The 17224-nt window shown below is 40.2% G+C and overlaps 1 protein-coding gene across 1 annotated transcript in view; it reads right to left on the bottom strand.

Moving 5' to 3' along the window:
* Nucleotides 1-17224, bottom strand: part of raver2 (ribonucleoprotein, PTB-binding 2) — a 162381-nt gene that overhangs the window by 107932 nt on the left and 37225 nt on the right. Inside the window, exons 3-4 of the mRNA XM_069942360.1 lie at nt 14760-15229; nt 6740-6928 (exon numbers count right to left, since the gene is read on the bottom strand). Coding sequence (XP_069798461.1) covers nt 6740-6928; nt 14760-15229 — 659 coding nt within the window. The remainder of the gene's footprint in view (nt 1-6739; nt 6929-14759; nt 15230-17224) is intronic.

Raw genomic sequence — 17224 nt, 5'->3', positions numbered from 1 at the left:
AAGATGAGATGATGTTCCTCCATTTTGTGGGTGGCCTCAGTCTAACAGTGATTCCATGGACAGACATGTCAGCAAGGAAATGGGATGGAGAATTGAAATGGTAGCCACTGGGAGATCCACACTAGTGCAGCGGACAGAGCCAAGGGGTCCAACAAAGTAGACTCCCAGTCTCTCCGACGTAGAGGAGTCTGCAACGAGAGCATCGGATGCAGTAGATGACCCCTGCAGATTCACAAGTGAAATGTTGCTTCACTTGGAAGGAGTGTTTGGCCTCAAATGGTCTTGAGGAAGGAGGTATGGGCACATGGAGCATCTCCTGTGGTAACAGGGGTAAGAAAAATAAAAGAGCTGAATATTATTTAAAGGGTGAAAAACTACAGCATGCTGTTGTGCAGAGGGACTTGGGAGTGCTTGTGCATGAATCGCAAAAAGTTAGGTTGCAGGTGCAGCAGGTTATTAAGAAGGCAAATGGAATGTTGGCCTTCATCGCTAGAGGAATTGAATTCAGGAGTAGGGAGGTAATGTTGCAACTGTATAAGGTACTGATGAGACCGCACCTGGAGTACTGTGTCCAGTTCTGGTCTCCATATTTGAGGAAGGATATAATGGCTTTGGAGACGGTCCAGAGGAGGTTTACTAGGTTGATCCCTGGGATAAAGTGGTTGACTTATGATGAAAGATTAAATCGTCTAGGATTGTATTCGCTTGAGTTCAGAAGAATGAGAGGAGATCTTATAGAAACATATAGGATTATGAAGGGTATGGATAGGATAGTTGTAGGAAGGTTTTTTGAGCTGGCCGGGGAAACTAAAATGAGAGGACACAGTCTCAAGATTCGGGGGAGTAGATTTAGGACAGAGATGAGGAAAAATAGTTTTTCCCAGAGAGTAGTGAATGTTTGGAATTCTCCAACCAGGGAAGTGGTTGAGGCTGCTTCATTAAACATATTTAAAATTTGGTTAGATAAATTTTTAAATGATAGAGGAATTAGGGGATATGGGGAGAAGGCAGGTAGGTGGAGTTAGGTCATAAATTAGATCAGCCTTGATCTTATTGAATGGCGGAGCAGGCTCGATGGGCCATTTTTGGCCTACTCCTGTTCCTACTTCCTATGTTTCTATGTAAGTCTCAAGGGAACAATTGGTGGGGAGGGAGGAGTGGACAAGGGAGTCAGAGAGGAAGTGGTCCCTGCAGAAGGTGGAGAGGAGAATATGTGTCTAATGGTGGGATCATGTAGTAAATGATGGAAATGGCGGTGGAGGATGTATTGGATGAGGAGGCTGCTGGGGTGGTAGGTGAGAATAAGAAGAATCCTGCCCTTGTTGCATGTGGAGGCAGAGGGGGCCAGAGCAGAGGATATGTGAGTGAGTGCCGAGTTGATGGTGCTAAAGGGAAAGTCACATTGTTTGAAGGAGGAGGACATACCTCATCCTGGGTCCAGATGCGATGGAGAGAGACGAATTGAGAGAATGAAATGGGAAAAGGTGTAGTTGAGGTAGCTGTGGGAGTTGGTGGAATATGTCTGTTGAGAATTTGGCTCCTGAGAGGGAGATAGATCAAGGAAAGGGAGAGATGGACTAAATGAATTTGAGGTCAGGGTAGAAGTTGGCAGCTAAGTGGATGAAGTCAATGACCTCATCATAGGTACATGAGGCAGCACCAAAGTAGTCATCAATTTCTTATTGAGTTGAGGGGCTTTGCCTGTGCAGGCTTGTAGCATGGATTGTTCCACGAAGCCAACAAAAAGGCAGGCATAGCTGAAGCCCATGAGGGTTCCCATGGCTATTCCTTTAACCTGGAAAAAGTGCGATGAGTCAAAGGAGAAATTATTGAGGGTGAGGACAAGTTCTGCCAACCAGAGAAGTGTGGTGGTGGAGGGGGGTCTGGTTGGTTCTATTATCCAAAATGAAACAAATGATTTTTAAGCCTTCAATATGGAGGATGGAGATGTATAGGGATTGGATATCCATGGTAAAAATGAGGAGATCGAGTTCAGGGAACTGGAAGTTATTGCACTGATGGAGGGCATGTGAAGTGTTTTAGATGTAGGTGGGGGGGGGGGAGAGACAGAGTTGAGGTAAGCGAGACCAATTTGGTGGGGCAGGAGCACACGGATACGATGAGTCTGCCAGGACATTTGGGTTTGTGGATCTTGGGTAGGAGGTAGACACAAGTTTTATGGGGTTGGGAAACAATAAGGCTGGAGGTCGTGTCGGGGAGGTGACCGGAAGTGATGAGATCAGAGATGGTGGAGGATACAATGATTTAATATTTTGGTGGGGTCCTGTTGGAGAGGTAAGTAAAAGGAGAGTTGTCGTCTGGCTTCAGCCAGATAAAGGTAGATGCGTCATACCACAACAGCGCCACCCTTGTCTGCAGGTTTGATGGTGAGGTTCAGATTGGTGTTAAGAGAATGGAGGTCCAGGCATTCCAAGTGGGTGAGGTTGGAATGAGTGAAGGGAGCAGTGAAGACAATACAGTCGATGTCATGGCGGCAATTGGAAATATAAAGGTCCCAAACAGGCAGAAGATCGGAATGAGGAACTGGAACATCAACCTTACTCCCCACTTTGATAGGACAAAAGAACTTATTATTATTGGGAGTTCCCAAAACAGCAAATGACTTCTGAACTTATGGCAGTCTATTTTCTGGGGTAAAAAGTAAATTAGGGTTTGATCTCACATTTTACATACTGCTGCCATCTTGGGAAAAAAACTGCCAACGAGATTCTCTTTGCTAGTTAGCACATTCCTCACTTCCACTGCAGTACAGAAGTCATTGCAGTGACAAAGTTAAGTTCGCTGCAGTGAAGTTAGAACCTTGTGCAAGTGACTTCCCACTCCAATGCAGAAAAGTGCTGGGAAAAACAGCAAGTCATGCTTTATCCAGAAACAGTAAAAGGCAGCCAATGTTTCAGGTCTGATCCCTTCTTCATTCTTGAAGGGCTCAGGCCCAAAATGTCAACTGCCTTTTCAATGGAAGTTGCATACCCTGCTGAGATTCGCCAGCTCTTTTGGGTATTGCATTAGAAACCAGCATCAGAAACCAGCATCTGCATATTTTCTTGTTGACTTTCCATTCAGTCATTAGTTTCATTGCCAAGTTCAGGAGTGAAGCTCAAGTTTCTATCTGGTCCTTCAACTTAACCACCAGCCATTACTGATGTTTGAAAAGATGCATTTATCTAGATGGAAGAGCTAAGTGAGGGTAAATGGTTTCTCCTTTATTATTTTAAAGATTATTTTAATTTAAATTCATGCTTTTATCTACTCAAATTTTTTTGGTATTTTCACAGATTTAAAACATTATTTTTAAAAATATGTTTAAATGACTGATAATCCGAGAGAAACAATTCAAAAGGCAATCACAGCTAGGGTAGGGCTTCATTATTCCACTATCCAGCTATTTAACATTTGTAACCTGTTCTAATTCACAAGATCAAAAGTGAATTGGACCAAAGATCATCTACTCTTCAACAGCCCTAGGTTCTGAACTTCTATTCGCACATGCCCAAACAAAATTTTGAGATTGTTCAATCCCTTCTTCCTGAAGAAATAGCATTAAGTTGAGAATACAAAGTATCTGCAAGTTCCACAACCACAACCTTATCATAATGAAATCTGCACTCACCATTCCCTTGACAAGTTGCATTATTCTATGGCAAGATATAATTAGTAAACTTACACAATGCCACAATTAGTATATAGAAGTATTCTAACAAAATTTAGAATTTGGAATAATGACAGTATTGTTTAAATCAATACATAGTATGCTTATTGTAAATAATATAAATGTATTTATTCTGCAATGAAACACAAAAGTTGCAGACACTATGATTGTTTAAAAAACACAGATGCTGAAGGAACTCAGCCAATCTCACTTCGTCCAAAGATATATGGCCAACTTTTCAGGCCTGAGCCCTTTGTCAAGGAATGACGGAAGGTGTTGGAGTGGGGGGTGGGGTGGGGTGGCGGGGAATGGGGTGAATCAGGAGGTGGAGGATAGTAAATATCCAAGGAAAAGAGAGGGAACGTGAAAGAGGTGAGAGAGAGAGAAAACACACAGAGGCTTGGCCACGTAGGCTGTCAGGGCCAGGGTGAGAGAGTTTATGTTGGGAGGCTCGGTCCTGTAGGGTATTGGGGCCAGGGTGAGAATTTGTGATGGAGACTCAGTCCTGAAAGCCACCGGGGCCAGGGTGGGAGTTTGCAACAGAGGCTCAGTCTTATGGGTTGTTGGGGCCAAGGTAGAGACCACCATTGGAGGTTGGTCCTGTGAACCACGAGGGTCAAGGTGGAGACCCACGTTGGAGGCTCAGAGGTTCCTACCTGCATCCAGCATCTCTGTGTTTTTAACTTATTATTTATACTGCAGTCTGGCTAATTTTATTGAATGTTTGATTTTTATCCAGCAATAGTTTGAAAAATTAGGCATAAGTTGGAGTTAATTATAAATGGACCTGATAGTATAATAATGGGAATGTTATATTGATGAAAATAAATTCAATGCACGTTTCTGTCACCTTAAGAAATATTGATTTATTATAGGCTAAGCATTCTCAAATGTTGAGAAAACTGTTCATGGCCTAAAAGTAAATCCATAAATTTAAATTTATCATACAGCACGGTAACAGGCCCTTTTGGCCTTCGAGCCCATGCTCTCCAAATATACCCAACTGGCCTATAACCTGGTACATTTTGAAGTGTGGGAGGAAACCCAAGCAGTCATGGGAAGAATGTACAATCTCCTTACAGACACCGCCAGATTTGAAGAGCACAACAGTCTTGAGCTAACCGCTAAACCTATATGATTCTACAATTCTACATCGGGGTCCCCAAACATTTTAGACCATCAACCCCTTCATGGAATATTTGATCCTTTGTCGACCCTCAGGCATGGAATCCTGGCACTGGATGGGGGGGGGGGAGTGGGCGTACCAGTGCTGTACAGGGGTTGGTGTGGTGGTGCTGGACAGGGGATGGGCGCTAACATAAATACCGTATATACTCAAATAATAGTTGATCCTGTATTAAAGTTAACCCCCCTATTTTTGGCCTCAGACGCTTGCCCATCCGTTCTCTCAATGGTCCAACTGTGGATCCTCACCCACCCCCCCCACCCCACACCTGCCCATCTGAACGTCTGACTGCAGATCCTTGCCCTGACATTCACCCATCCGAACTCCCGACCGTGGATCCTCGTCCTGATGACCACCCATATGAACTCCCAACCGTGGGTCCTCACCCTGATGCCATCTGCGCTACCGATGACCCAACCATGAACAAACCACCTGGTCCCAGCCATCCAATCTGCCGATGCCTTGAACGCAGGTACTCAAGAGGTCAAAAGTTTGTCCCATGTAAAAGTCTATCCCTGTTCTTTTTCCTGAAAAAGTGGTCCAAAAAATTTGACAATTACATGTGATAAAACAGAATACGTTCCTCTTTCCATCTTCCTCATTCAAAGGTTGAAATCAGATACAACATGACAGCCACCAAAGCCCACTCTCACGAGTGGCTGGCCAACACTGCCATTGGTGCTATTTTCAATTGACCCCCCCCCCCCCCCCAGCATTATCGACTCCCATTTAACCCCTTGGCACTTATCAAACCCTCAGAGGTCTCTTTGGAAATCCCTATGCTAAATCATAACACACATTTACCTCCTCCTTTAAAACATGTGAATGTTGAAATAAATTCAACGGACGAGATGTGATATTGAATTTTTTTTTAAATATACCAATAATCTAAAACACAAATGTGTCTTTATTACATTTCAATAATGTTAAATAGAGCAAAATACCTCACGACTGTTTGAAGCAACAAAGCATTTTGGGCAATTTAGAGATGCATGGCAGAAAAAAAGTGGAGTGTGAAAGATGGGATAAAGGAGCACAAAAATAGAGAAATGGGGGAAGGGGGAAAGCAATCCAGTTGGTTGTTTGAAAAAAAAAATCAAGCATTATACAATTTTTTTAAATACTTTAAAATTGAAATGATAACTCAATTGCACCCAAATACAAGAATGTACATCCAAAAGTTCAGGTTTGTATTCCAAATCTAAAAAAAACGAAACCAATTAGAGGCTTTTTTATATTCTAAGCTAATAATATTACAGAATTGTGAATATAGGTACTCCTCTACTTATGATGACAATCCCATTGCAAGTCAAAAACGAATACAAGTATACTTCGTATAACTCTGACCTCGCTGTATCAGTCCCCACACTGAACCCACTGCACTTTATCATTCTCAACACTGATCCCACTGCCCCGGTCTCTTTCCACTTTCCACGGGCCTGTATCAGTCACACATTGATCACAATGCCCAGCTCTACCCTGATAATGCTGTATCAGTCCCCACCCTGATCCCGCTCTCTTCCAAGAGTGCTGTATCAGTCCCCACACTAATCGCACTGTCCCGCTCTCTCCCAGTAGCACTGTATCAGTCCCTGCAAGCTTTCTGACTGAACTAAAAGTGATTAACCAAGGAGGCTACAAAGAATTTACCTTAGAGAAATTAGCAATATTTATTGGAAAAATCAATGATGCTTGCGATGACCTTACTTTAACATAATACATGAAAGTAAATAACCACAATCACACTATTGTACCACTGCAACTTTGAAAAATCATGTCGAACCATCATAAGTAGAGGAACATCTGTTGACCAATTCTTCCAGCTCTTTAGCTTAAATAGATCAATTCATTGTCCTCAGAAGAGATTTAAAATTCTGACTTACCAACCTCTGAGCAGCAATGAGTGCTGCCAGTGTACAGCGTCCTGGAGGTCCGGGAGCACAAAATGTAATATGGACATGGCTACCCCCAATAAGCATTCCATCAGTGGATTGTTGAACTAATTCAGTTTGTTCAGCAGACTTGTACTCCACCACAGCAAAAGAAGGATAGCTACTTGACCCTTGGGCAAGCTGACAAATTAAAGAAAAATAACCACATTAAAAAAATACTGGAACATCTCCCCATCATTCAATGTTTGGTGGACAGATGGAATTCCTCAGTGGATTTTAATCTTTTCTCAACCTTCCCAAATTGAATTTGATCAGTTTAGATGAAAGGTCCAGGGAAGAGAGGACGAAAGAGTGGAGAAATTTCTTGTGAGATTGAGGGAAAGGAGAAATTATTAAAGTGAAAAGGTACAATATAAAATAGTTAAAAACCCAGTGAACATATTGAAAACTTTAATAAACAATTTTACTCAATCATAAACCACAACACAAAAAGGTTGTGAAAAACAGGACTTCAGTTTGGAATATGCCTAGATATTAGCAGAATTTTGGAAATAAATTACCAGGAATCTGAAATAAAACTGCTTGCTACAGAACCAACAAAAAATATTTGAGATAATGCTTCAGAAAAAAATGCAGCTATTCTCTAGAAGTGTCCACTTACACAATGCTACAAGTCATTGGACTTCACTTCTTGGATCATTGGGCACCATTCTAAGTAAGGTGGGATCTACCGGTATTTAAGAGGGTTTGGTTGCCCCTGAACTGGTGCTGCAATTTGCTACTGCAACCTGGGAAGGTTCAAACTAGTCAGACAGCAGGGTGGAACCCAAAGCATCAGTGTTGCAGATGAAAAAGATGAGGCTTATTTAGATGTTAAAGTAGAAGTCGGAGAGCAAGGAAAGTTTGACAGACTTAACTGCATTAATTTTAATGCAAGAAGTCCGACAGGCAGGGCATTGGACAAAAATATTATAGACACAAGAAAAACATGGCTGAAATAGAGGCAGGAATAGCAGCACAATCTTCCAGTGCGAGTTTTACTTTGCAGGGAACAAAACTTGCAGTGAGTGCATGAGCCCTCAAAAGCACCAGTAAAAGTAGGTGTTAATTAATTGTAGCCAATAAAAGGAAGATAAGCATAAGTGGTGCATCCACTATGCGAGTTGCCCAGTGCAAGGATGGACTTGGAGGCTTTGGCTCAAAAGATTTTGGTGAGTGAAGGCAAAGGGAGTGGCACAGGTTTGGCAGTGTCAGCAGATTGTTAGGAGGCAAGGGTAAGAACAGGTAAGTAATTTGGATGCAACCATGCTGAGAGGAAGTGTCGAGGCTTTGTTTTGGAAGGTTCAGGTTAAGACAGGCAAGGCTTTTCCTTATTCAATAGAGAGTAGTGTCAATGGCAGCCAAAGCCAAGGATGTGGGAAATCAGTGACACCACCGAAGTCTTTGATGACTTCACCTGCGAGAAATGCATTCAGCTGCAGCTCTTTAGGGAATGTTTAATTTTTTTAAAATCTAGACATACAGTACTGCAACAACCAATTTGGCCCTACGAGCCTGTGCCGCCCAATTTAGATCCCATTAACCTACACCCTGGTATATTTTTGAAAGGAACAGGATAAACTCCGGATCATTTGGGAGGCAGAGGGGCTGTGACCTCAAAATTACTTCTTGCCATGTGCTAGCGAGGCCAGAAATAGGAGGATAAAGCAGCTTAATACACGATGAAGGAGATAGTTCAGGTCTTCAATTTTTATATCTCTGGCCTCTCTTCCAGGAAAGTGGGAATCTGTACCAGTAGGATAGTTTGCATTTGAGCTGGAGGGGAACCAATATCCTTGCAGGACAGTTTGCTAATGCTGCTCCATGGTGTTTAAATTATTTCAATGCAAGTATTGTAGGAAAGTCAGATAATCTTCGATTGTGAATCTGCAGTAGAATTATGACATTGTGACCATTAGAGATTCTTTACTTCAGGAAGGACATACCTAGCAGCTCAATTTTCTAAGGTTCCGTTGTTTTAGAAAAGATAGAGGAGGGAATGAAAGGGGAGGGGTAGCTTTACTAGTCAGAGGGCTCGTCTACTGATGCTATGGGGTGAAACTGAGAAATGAAAATTAAGTGACCATGTTAAAGCAACAGACCTCCCAATGGTCAGTGGGAATTGGAGGAGTATTTTTGTACAGAGAGAGCAACACAAGGTTGTGATAGTAGGTGATTTTAACTTTCCACATATGCTGTAAAAGGGATGAATGGGTTAGAGTTTGTCAAATGAGTTCAGAAAAGATTTCTAAATTAATATATAGTAAAACCCCATTATCCAGAATTCCAACAACTGGCAAAAAAAAATTGTGGAAAATAAATAAGTAAAAAATTTGGAAGTTTAGAATTGGTGCACCTCGCCAATCACACAACTCACAATCAACAACAAAAAAATTCACTTATCCAGCATCTAACAATCCCTATTGATGCTGGATGCCAGGAATTTCACGGTATACAAGTCCCAACTAGAGAGAGTACAATACAGGAACTAAAATCAGGGAGTGATGGAATTGAGTGCTAGGGAACATTTTGGATTTAGTGTTAATAATGCCACAAGTTTTAAGATAATTATGGAAAAGGATAGGTCTATTCCTTGATAGTAAAAACTTAAATATCCTGGAGGAACTTAGCAGGTCTCACAGCATTTATAGGAGGTGAAGATATATAAATTTACATATAGTATATATAATTTCAAGCCTGAGGCCTTAGCCAAGGCATCAGCAAAAAGCAGATAGGAGCCTGAATAAAAAGGCTGAGGCAGTAGAAAAGGCCAACTGTGATAATTGGACCATGCATAGGAAGGGTAGGGTGTGGCTCTATGAATGCAGGCAGAAAGAGAGTGGGGAATAGGAGGAACTGTAGAAAATCAGAAGTCAATGTTATTGCCATTTGAGTGGAGGTTGTCCAGATGGAATACGAGGTGTTGTTCCTCCAATTTCCAGGTGGCTTTAGTCTGGCAGTGCACGAGACCATCGACATTCAGGTTGGCTTGGGAATGAGGCAGAGAATTGAAATGGGTTGCCACTGGAAGATCCCTGCTATCATGGCAGACAGAGCAAAGCTGCTCCACGAAGAAATGTCACAGCCTGTGTCCAGTCTCTCCGATGCAAAAGAGACCACACGGGAGTACCTGATGCAGTAGAGGAAGATAGGGGAACACTATCGAGAGTTCAGTAGTGGAAAAGGTCAACAACTTTAAATTCCTGGTTATGAACATCTCCAAGAATCTACCCTGGAGCCTCAACGTGGATGCAATTACAAAGAAGGCCTGCCAGTGGCTACACTTCATGAGGTGTCTGAGGAGATTCAGTATGTCACTGAAGATGGTCATAAACTTCCACAGGTGTACTGTGGAGAGCATTCTGGTTGGTTGCATCACTGCCTGGTATGGAGGCTCAAACTCCCAGGACAAGAATGAACTCCAGAAGGTTGTTAACTCGACCTGCAACATCACAAGCCACAGACTTCACTCCATCAAGGACATCTACATGAGGCGGCGTCTTAAAAAGCAACTTCACTCTGCTACTATCGGGAAAAAGGTACAGGAGTCTAAAGATGAGCACTCAATGGCTCAAAGACAACTTCTTTCCCACTGTCAACAGATTCCTGAATCAACAAACCATAGACACTGCCTTACTTTTTGTGCACTATTATTTTGACTTTTTTTATAATAATGTTGTAAGATGGTTATAATATGAATGTTTCACGAGGATCCTGCCACAAAACACCGAAATTCATGACTTGTCCATGACAATAAATTCTGATTCTGAGATGATCCCTGCAGATTCACAAGTGTACTGTTGCTTCACTGTTTGGGTCCCCAAATGGTGGTGAGGGAGGAGGCTTTTTAATAGCATGACAAAGAAGACCAAAGCAGAACAGTAGACATCATCCACATGGACTTTATCAAGGCCTTTGATGAGCTTCCACATTATAGGCTTGACCAGAAGGTTAGATTACATGGAATCCAGGGTGATCTAGCCAAATGAATACAGATCAAATTGATGGTAGGAAATAGAAAATGTTTTCAGACTTGAGGCCTGTGACAAACGGTGTGTTGTAGGAATCAGTGTTGGGTCTACTCTGCATATTTATATTAATGATGTAGATGAGAATTTGGGTGGTGTAATAAGTAAGTTTGTGGATGATACTGAAATTGGTAGTATAGTGGACAATGAAGAAGGTTATCCAATATTACAACTGGATCTTGTTCAACTGAGTCAGTGGACCAAAGAAGAGCAGATGGAATTTAGTTCTGTTAAGTGCAAGTGGTTGCATTTTAGCAAGTCAAACTAGGGGAAGCTATGTACAGGTACATAGCTTACTATAAGTAGCGGTACAAGTAGACAGGGTAATGATGGCAGGATTTAACATAATTTAGCATGATCTCTCACCCTCTGAATTGTAGTTGTTGCCTCCCGTTTCTTTTTTTTTGTGAAAATTTTATTTATAATTTTTTCAAACTCAGACAATTCCAATAATTTACAGTTCAACAATTACATTCATCAAATATATTTACATTTCTTCTGCTGAGTCTTTTATCCACCCCTCCGCCCACAACAGAAAACAATAAAAAAACACAATAACCATTTAAATAAAGAAATTTAACTTACATGAAAAGACAAAAACGTTTATTTAACATATAAAAGAAACAAGACACCACTAACCAAGGCAAATAACAAATTAAAAACGAAGAAGAAAAGAAAAACACATCAACTACAGGGTCTGTCAGAGCTTAATGCCTGTCCTCCAGGTATCTTGACTTAGCCTGATTGGAATGGAAGAGGAAGGACAAGGTTTGGGGGCGGGGGCGTGAAGAGAGAGAGAGGGGGGCAGGCAGCAAAGCACAGTGGGTCGCACTATATCCTTGCGCCTATGTAATGCAGGTATGTTGCCAGATTTTGTCTCCTGTTTCTAACCATGATGTTAATGTTAATCCATCTATCAAGCTTCCTCATTGTATGAGTCTTAAATTGGTCAAGGCATTAAGTACATAGGATGAGGGGTGGGGAGGTGACCTTATACACAGGAATACAAAATCTGGATAGGAGTGTCTAAAACTAGAGGTTTAAAGATGAAAGATTTAAAAGGGATCGGGGTGAAATTTTTTCCGCAGTCTGGTGTGTATATGGAATGAGCTGACATAGGAAGTGGTAGAGGTGGGTTCAATTACAATATCTGAAAGGTAATTAGAAAGTTACATGGATAGGAAAAGGTTAGAAGGATTTTGGCCAAGTGTGACAAATTGGAATAACTTAGATGGGCAACATAGTCATGGACAAGTTGAGCCAAAGGGACAGTTTCCATGCTAATTAAATCCATGACTCAGAGGGCTCAGACACTTCAGATAATATAAATTATCAATGTAAATAAAGGTATTCTCAGAAACCAAAGTACTGAGCTGATCAGAAATGAAAGCTGTCTGGTTAAATAAAATAAAAATTAGACATTCAGGTCAACATTTGGAGATCCATGCTGGAATCAGGTGATGTGTCACAGAAGTTAGTTGCCACTCAAAATAAATCAGTCGTGCAAGAGAGATTTTTAGACTTTAAAAAAATCCTAACTTTCAATACCACATTTATCTGTACTACCTGATACAAGTTCAGCTTTGGTTAGTGGTGGGAGGATGAAGTTGTAGGAGGCAGGAATCAGAACATGGCAGCCATTTTGAGGGTACCCAAAATAAAGATATGTAAATACAGGTACTCATTTACAAAATATTTAAAAGACAACTTAATTCAAAAACTTTTGATTAAAATCTCAAAGAATTTGAAGTGCTCTGCTCCAAAGCAGGAGAGCAATAATCCAGTACAAATGTAATAGTCAATAAATAAACCTAAGAGTGAAATTTTAAATTAAGTAGTACTGTATTTGGAAAGACGTGGAACCACATTAAAATGTATGACACTAAATAACCAATGGCTAACATTTAAAAACAACTCTAAAAAAACTTGCATAAAATATACAACAACCCAAAAGGAAAAATAATTAATTCAAAATGAGCTGGAAATGTATGAATTGAGCAAATTTACAAATGAAGCAAAAGAGACCAAAAATGAGACAATAATCAAAGGAAAAATAAAAAGCTAACTGTAAAATTAGGAAAAGGTAACGTGGATTTCTTCACGATCAAGACAAAATAAGGGAAGGAAACAGAAATCAAAATAATAGTTTTCATCCATCTTTGTGGTTAGTGGTCAAGAATGAATGAAAAATAGAAATATGTAATTGTTTAAAAAAATTGAGAAAATAATAAACCAAAGGTTGATTAAATCCACAGGGATAATCTGCATCAAGACTTTGAAACAGGTTGCAACAGAAGTTGTGGATGCACTGGGTGTCATATTCCAAAATTCCAAAGTTCCTCAGACTGCAAGGTAGAAAATGCATCTCCAGTCGTTAAAAAAAATGGAGTGATGGGAAAATAATAAACCAGCAATTAACAGTGTGAATAATGCAGAAATTACAGGAGAAACAGGGAACTTGGGTAGAATCACAAAGATTTATGAAAGGGATATTATGCTTGGCAAATCTGACAGTTTTTTTTCCCCAGGGTGTATTTAACATAACAAATAGGAGGGGAAAACACAGTAAATGTAAAATATTGCATGGAGAAAGGTAATAAGGAGCTACATGAAACAAATATTGAACAAAGTTAAACTCCATTGTTTTGGGGAGTATTACACTGGTGGGAACTGAAAATGTGTTAATGTAGATATAAACAGGCAATTTTATGGCTGGAAAATTGAACCATTAGGGCGACACAGTGTTTAGACCTGCTGCCATATATAATTTATCCAAGGTTGCAGATAACATGAAGCTTCTGATGCAGACTGAATGGCAAGGAGAACAGAAGCTCCAAGGGGATCCAGACAGGATAAATGAAGAGGCAAAGACATTACAGATGGAACATATAGAAAAATGAATCATCACATCAAAAAAGCAGAATTTTTTTTAAATGACAAGCGATGCATGCGTGAGTCTTCGGTTGGCACATGTGTGGTCGGTTTGTGTAATGGAGTTCAGTTGGCTCATGCACAAGAGTTAAGCACCCTGATGATATTGAATTTGTGCCCTTAACTCTCGCGCATGCGTCAACTGAACTCCATTACACAAACCCACCACACATGTGCCAACCGAAGACTCACGCATGCACACAGGAATCAAGATTAACCCTAGGACACCAACTAACAATGTAAGTACATACATTTTCGCTCCGACATGCCCTGTATTCCTGTTATAATTTGTCAAATACCACACAAGCCACGTAAATTTTATATTTTTTCTTATATACATTTTTTAAAAATTTGGTCATGTATACAGATTAACGCAGTCAAGTACGTTGTAAGTTTGAGAGTACCTATACATCAAAGTGATACCAAAGTCAAACATCTGCCTTGACCTTATTAGATGATAAGGCAGGGATGAGAGCCAAATGTTTTCAATGTAAAATGATAAGTTGGGTCAGGGCCAAGTTACTCAAATACAAAATGGCTTAATCTCTTTGAATATTTGGTCAAAAGTACTTGTGCAGAAATTTTCCATCAAATAAGGGGTAAAGTGAAGAGTCTGATGCTTGGAAGAATGACATGTCAATGACTAATCTTGATTTCTATTATTCCCATTTGTAAATTCCTAACTGGCCTGGAAAAGATAACTCCTATATTAAAGTACATTTTATATCAATAAAAGGCAGATTGTGGAAGGTTACTAATTTCCATGGGATTGCTTTTCTGAAAATTAGATAAATGTTCTAATTAGATAATGGGCGATAGATAAGATGAAAGCAGCAGTGAAGGAAATGAAATGTTTAGAGAGCACCAAGACAGTGTGCAAAATGTCACATGTTATTATTCAATTCATGAAATTATATTGCACAGTTTAAAAATATTACAACCACTGAATTTAAAGTCAACAGTTCACAACATGAAAAAAATGCATAAGCATATTCCCTGATGGCTCCACATACCTGAAAAAAAACTGGTTTAAACATTTGGGAGAAAAGTTGCGTCAGCTCCTCTGCATCTTTATAGTCATAGGGTATTTTATCAATGCAAAGGCACTTTGAATGAAGGAAATCAGCTGACAGGTGATCGACATCTGTCCATTGCACATACAGAATGCAGGATTCCAGCTGTTTACCCATAAGTTCAGATTTAGCTCGAGCAGCAGAGTCCTTCTTCATGTATTCCACAAAACCATAACCTTTTGAATGTCCAGTAGTCTCATTATAAACTAGGAAGCATCGCTCCAAGTTTCCATAGAGGCGGACCAGCTCCTCAAAATGTTGCTGTGTATAGGAAAGTGGCAGCTGTGTAACGCAAAGCAAGCTATCTGTCGGTTGTAGCTGAACAGATATTTCTCTTCCCAGGAAATTGAACTTACGGAATTTTCGAATAGCATCCTGCGCTTGCTCTCCATTCAGCAAAGTCACAAAAGCTGAAAAAGGAAATCTCATTTAATCATATGATCAATTGTCTTCTTTGGTCTTAACTTTTCTTTAATTCCAACTTAATTGGTTGCAATTTATTTTATTTATCATTGAACTGTTACTCTCAACTGATAATTGTTCACATATCAGGAATGGTCAAACCACAGCTCACGAGCTAGATGCGACTCTCTGACATGAATGTGCGGATTGCAGAAGTATCTGGCTGTCTAGTATTAGTGGGCTTGGCTTGCGATCGCGTGATTGTGGCACATGTGGCTGTGTTATGGGCAGTGGAATTATCAGGGTGTAAGTATGACCAAGGTCATCCGCCTTCCTGTCTGAGCTCCTGACACACCAGCTGGCCGTACACTCTCCAGAACTCCTGACACACCAGCTGGCTGTAGCCCCCTCAGAACTCCTGACACACCAGCCTGCCTAGGCTCCCAATACCCCGGCCGCCCGCCCACAGCCCCCAGCCACATACCCTCCTGCAGCCCTCGGCCACGTGCCCTCCTGTAGCCCCAGGCCGTGCGCCTTCCAGAGTTCCTGACACCCCGGCCACCCACCATCCGGAGCTCCCGACACCCTGGCCGCCCACCCACTCAATCTCTCAACGTCCCGACTTTGGAATCTTGCCTTAACCCCAGACACCAATCCACCCATTGGAGCTCCTGATGACCCGGTCCCTGCTAGTCACCCATCCAAGTTCTTGGCGCCATGGTCAAAAGTTGTATGTGTGTAATAATCAACCCCCTAAACTTTATCCTAAAAAATGGACCTCAAAATTCAACTTTTATGCAAGCACTGTACACGTTGTGTACATTTTGATTATTGAAACCAATACAAATTAGCAGTTTAAAAACTACATACATGAACAAATATTACATAACATGTATTTCTTAATATTTATATATTTTTTGTATCAGAATGTGCGTGTAAGAGTACAAACATGTATGTAATTTTTTTCATGTCTTGCGGCTCTCAAACATCTGAAGTTTATCGTATGTGGTTCTTACCTTAAGCTAGTTTGGCCATCCTGACTTACATGCTACCTTTGGATCAAATACATAACTGTAGAAAAATAATCAGTGGTCTTTGATGAACAGGCCAAAATTTAATAAAACAAATCAAAAGACAGATATTTAATGAGGATAGGTGACAAACTGATTAACACACATTAATCAACTTGCAGTTAGTAAAAATGAATGAAAATTTATTCCCCATTTCTGCAATGGAACCTTCATGTATCAACTTCTTCGAGTTTGATATGTTGTTAGTTTCCCAGGATAAATACTCGTTTCCGTTGACTGCTTTCTCCTCAGAGCCAAAAAGTCTAATAAGCTGAAATGTAATATTCAGCTTTGTTTTCATTTAAACAGGCCTTCTACAATTAAGCAAAACTTCATTATGATTCTTTCAAATATCATCTTCGTTGTTAGCTGGACAATTTAGTTAGTTACCAATCATCAACATGAAAATGCCCAAGACTAATATTTGAATTCTAGATGTTCGTGCACATTTTATAACTTTTAAAGAGCAATTACAAATTTGTTCAAACTATACAATTTTTAACAACATCTGATAGTGTTCAAAATAAAGAACACTTTTTTTTAAATAAAACTAAAAATTCAAACTATTGCATTTGCCATCAAGGTTACAAGATCCCCAACATTCTAGACTGGGTATTGTTTGATCTCACCTTTTATGCTTTACAGTGCTGCATCATTTGGGGCTTTTAGCTTACACAGCACTGCCTAGTGTAAACAGAAACCACAAAAGATCAGCACACACACTAAAGATAAAATACAGAAAAAAGGCAGTATTATTTGAAGGAAATTGCTGATCAGTTGTGTTCAAAACAACATTTCAGTCGCATGCACTAATTTTAGTTGACAGCATTATGGCAAAAAAGGTAAAGATACTTCATACATGCACATAATATTGTAACTATTCAGTCACCAAAAAAATTCAATGAACAAAAACATAATAATTGCTTTTACAAA

Source organism: Narcine bancroftii, chromosome 5 (assembly GCF_036971445.1).
Source record: "Narcine bancroftii isolate sNarBan1 chromosome 5, sNarBan1.hap1, whole genome shotgun sequence".
Lineage (NCBI taxonomy): Eukaryota > Metazoa > Chordata > Chondrichthyes > Torpediniformes > Narcinidae > Narcine > Narcine bancroftii.
This window is presented reverse-complemented; position numbering and strand designations above follow the sequence as displayed.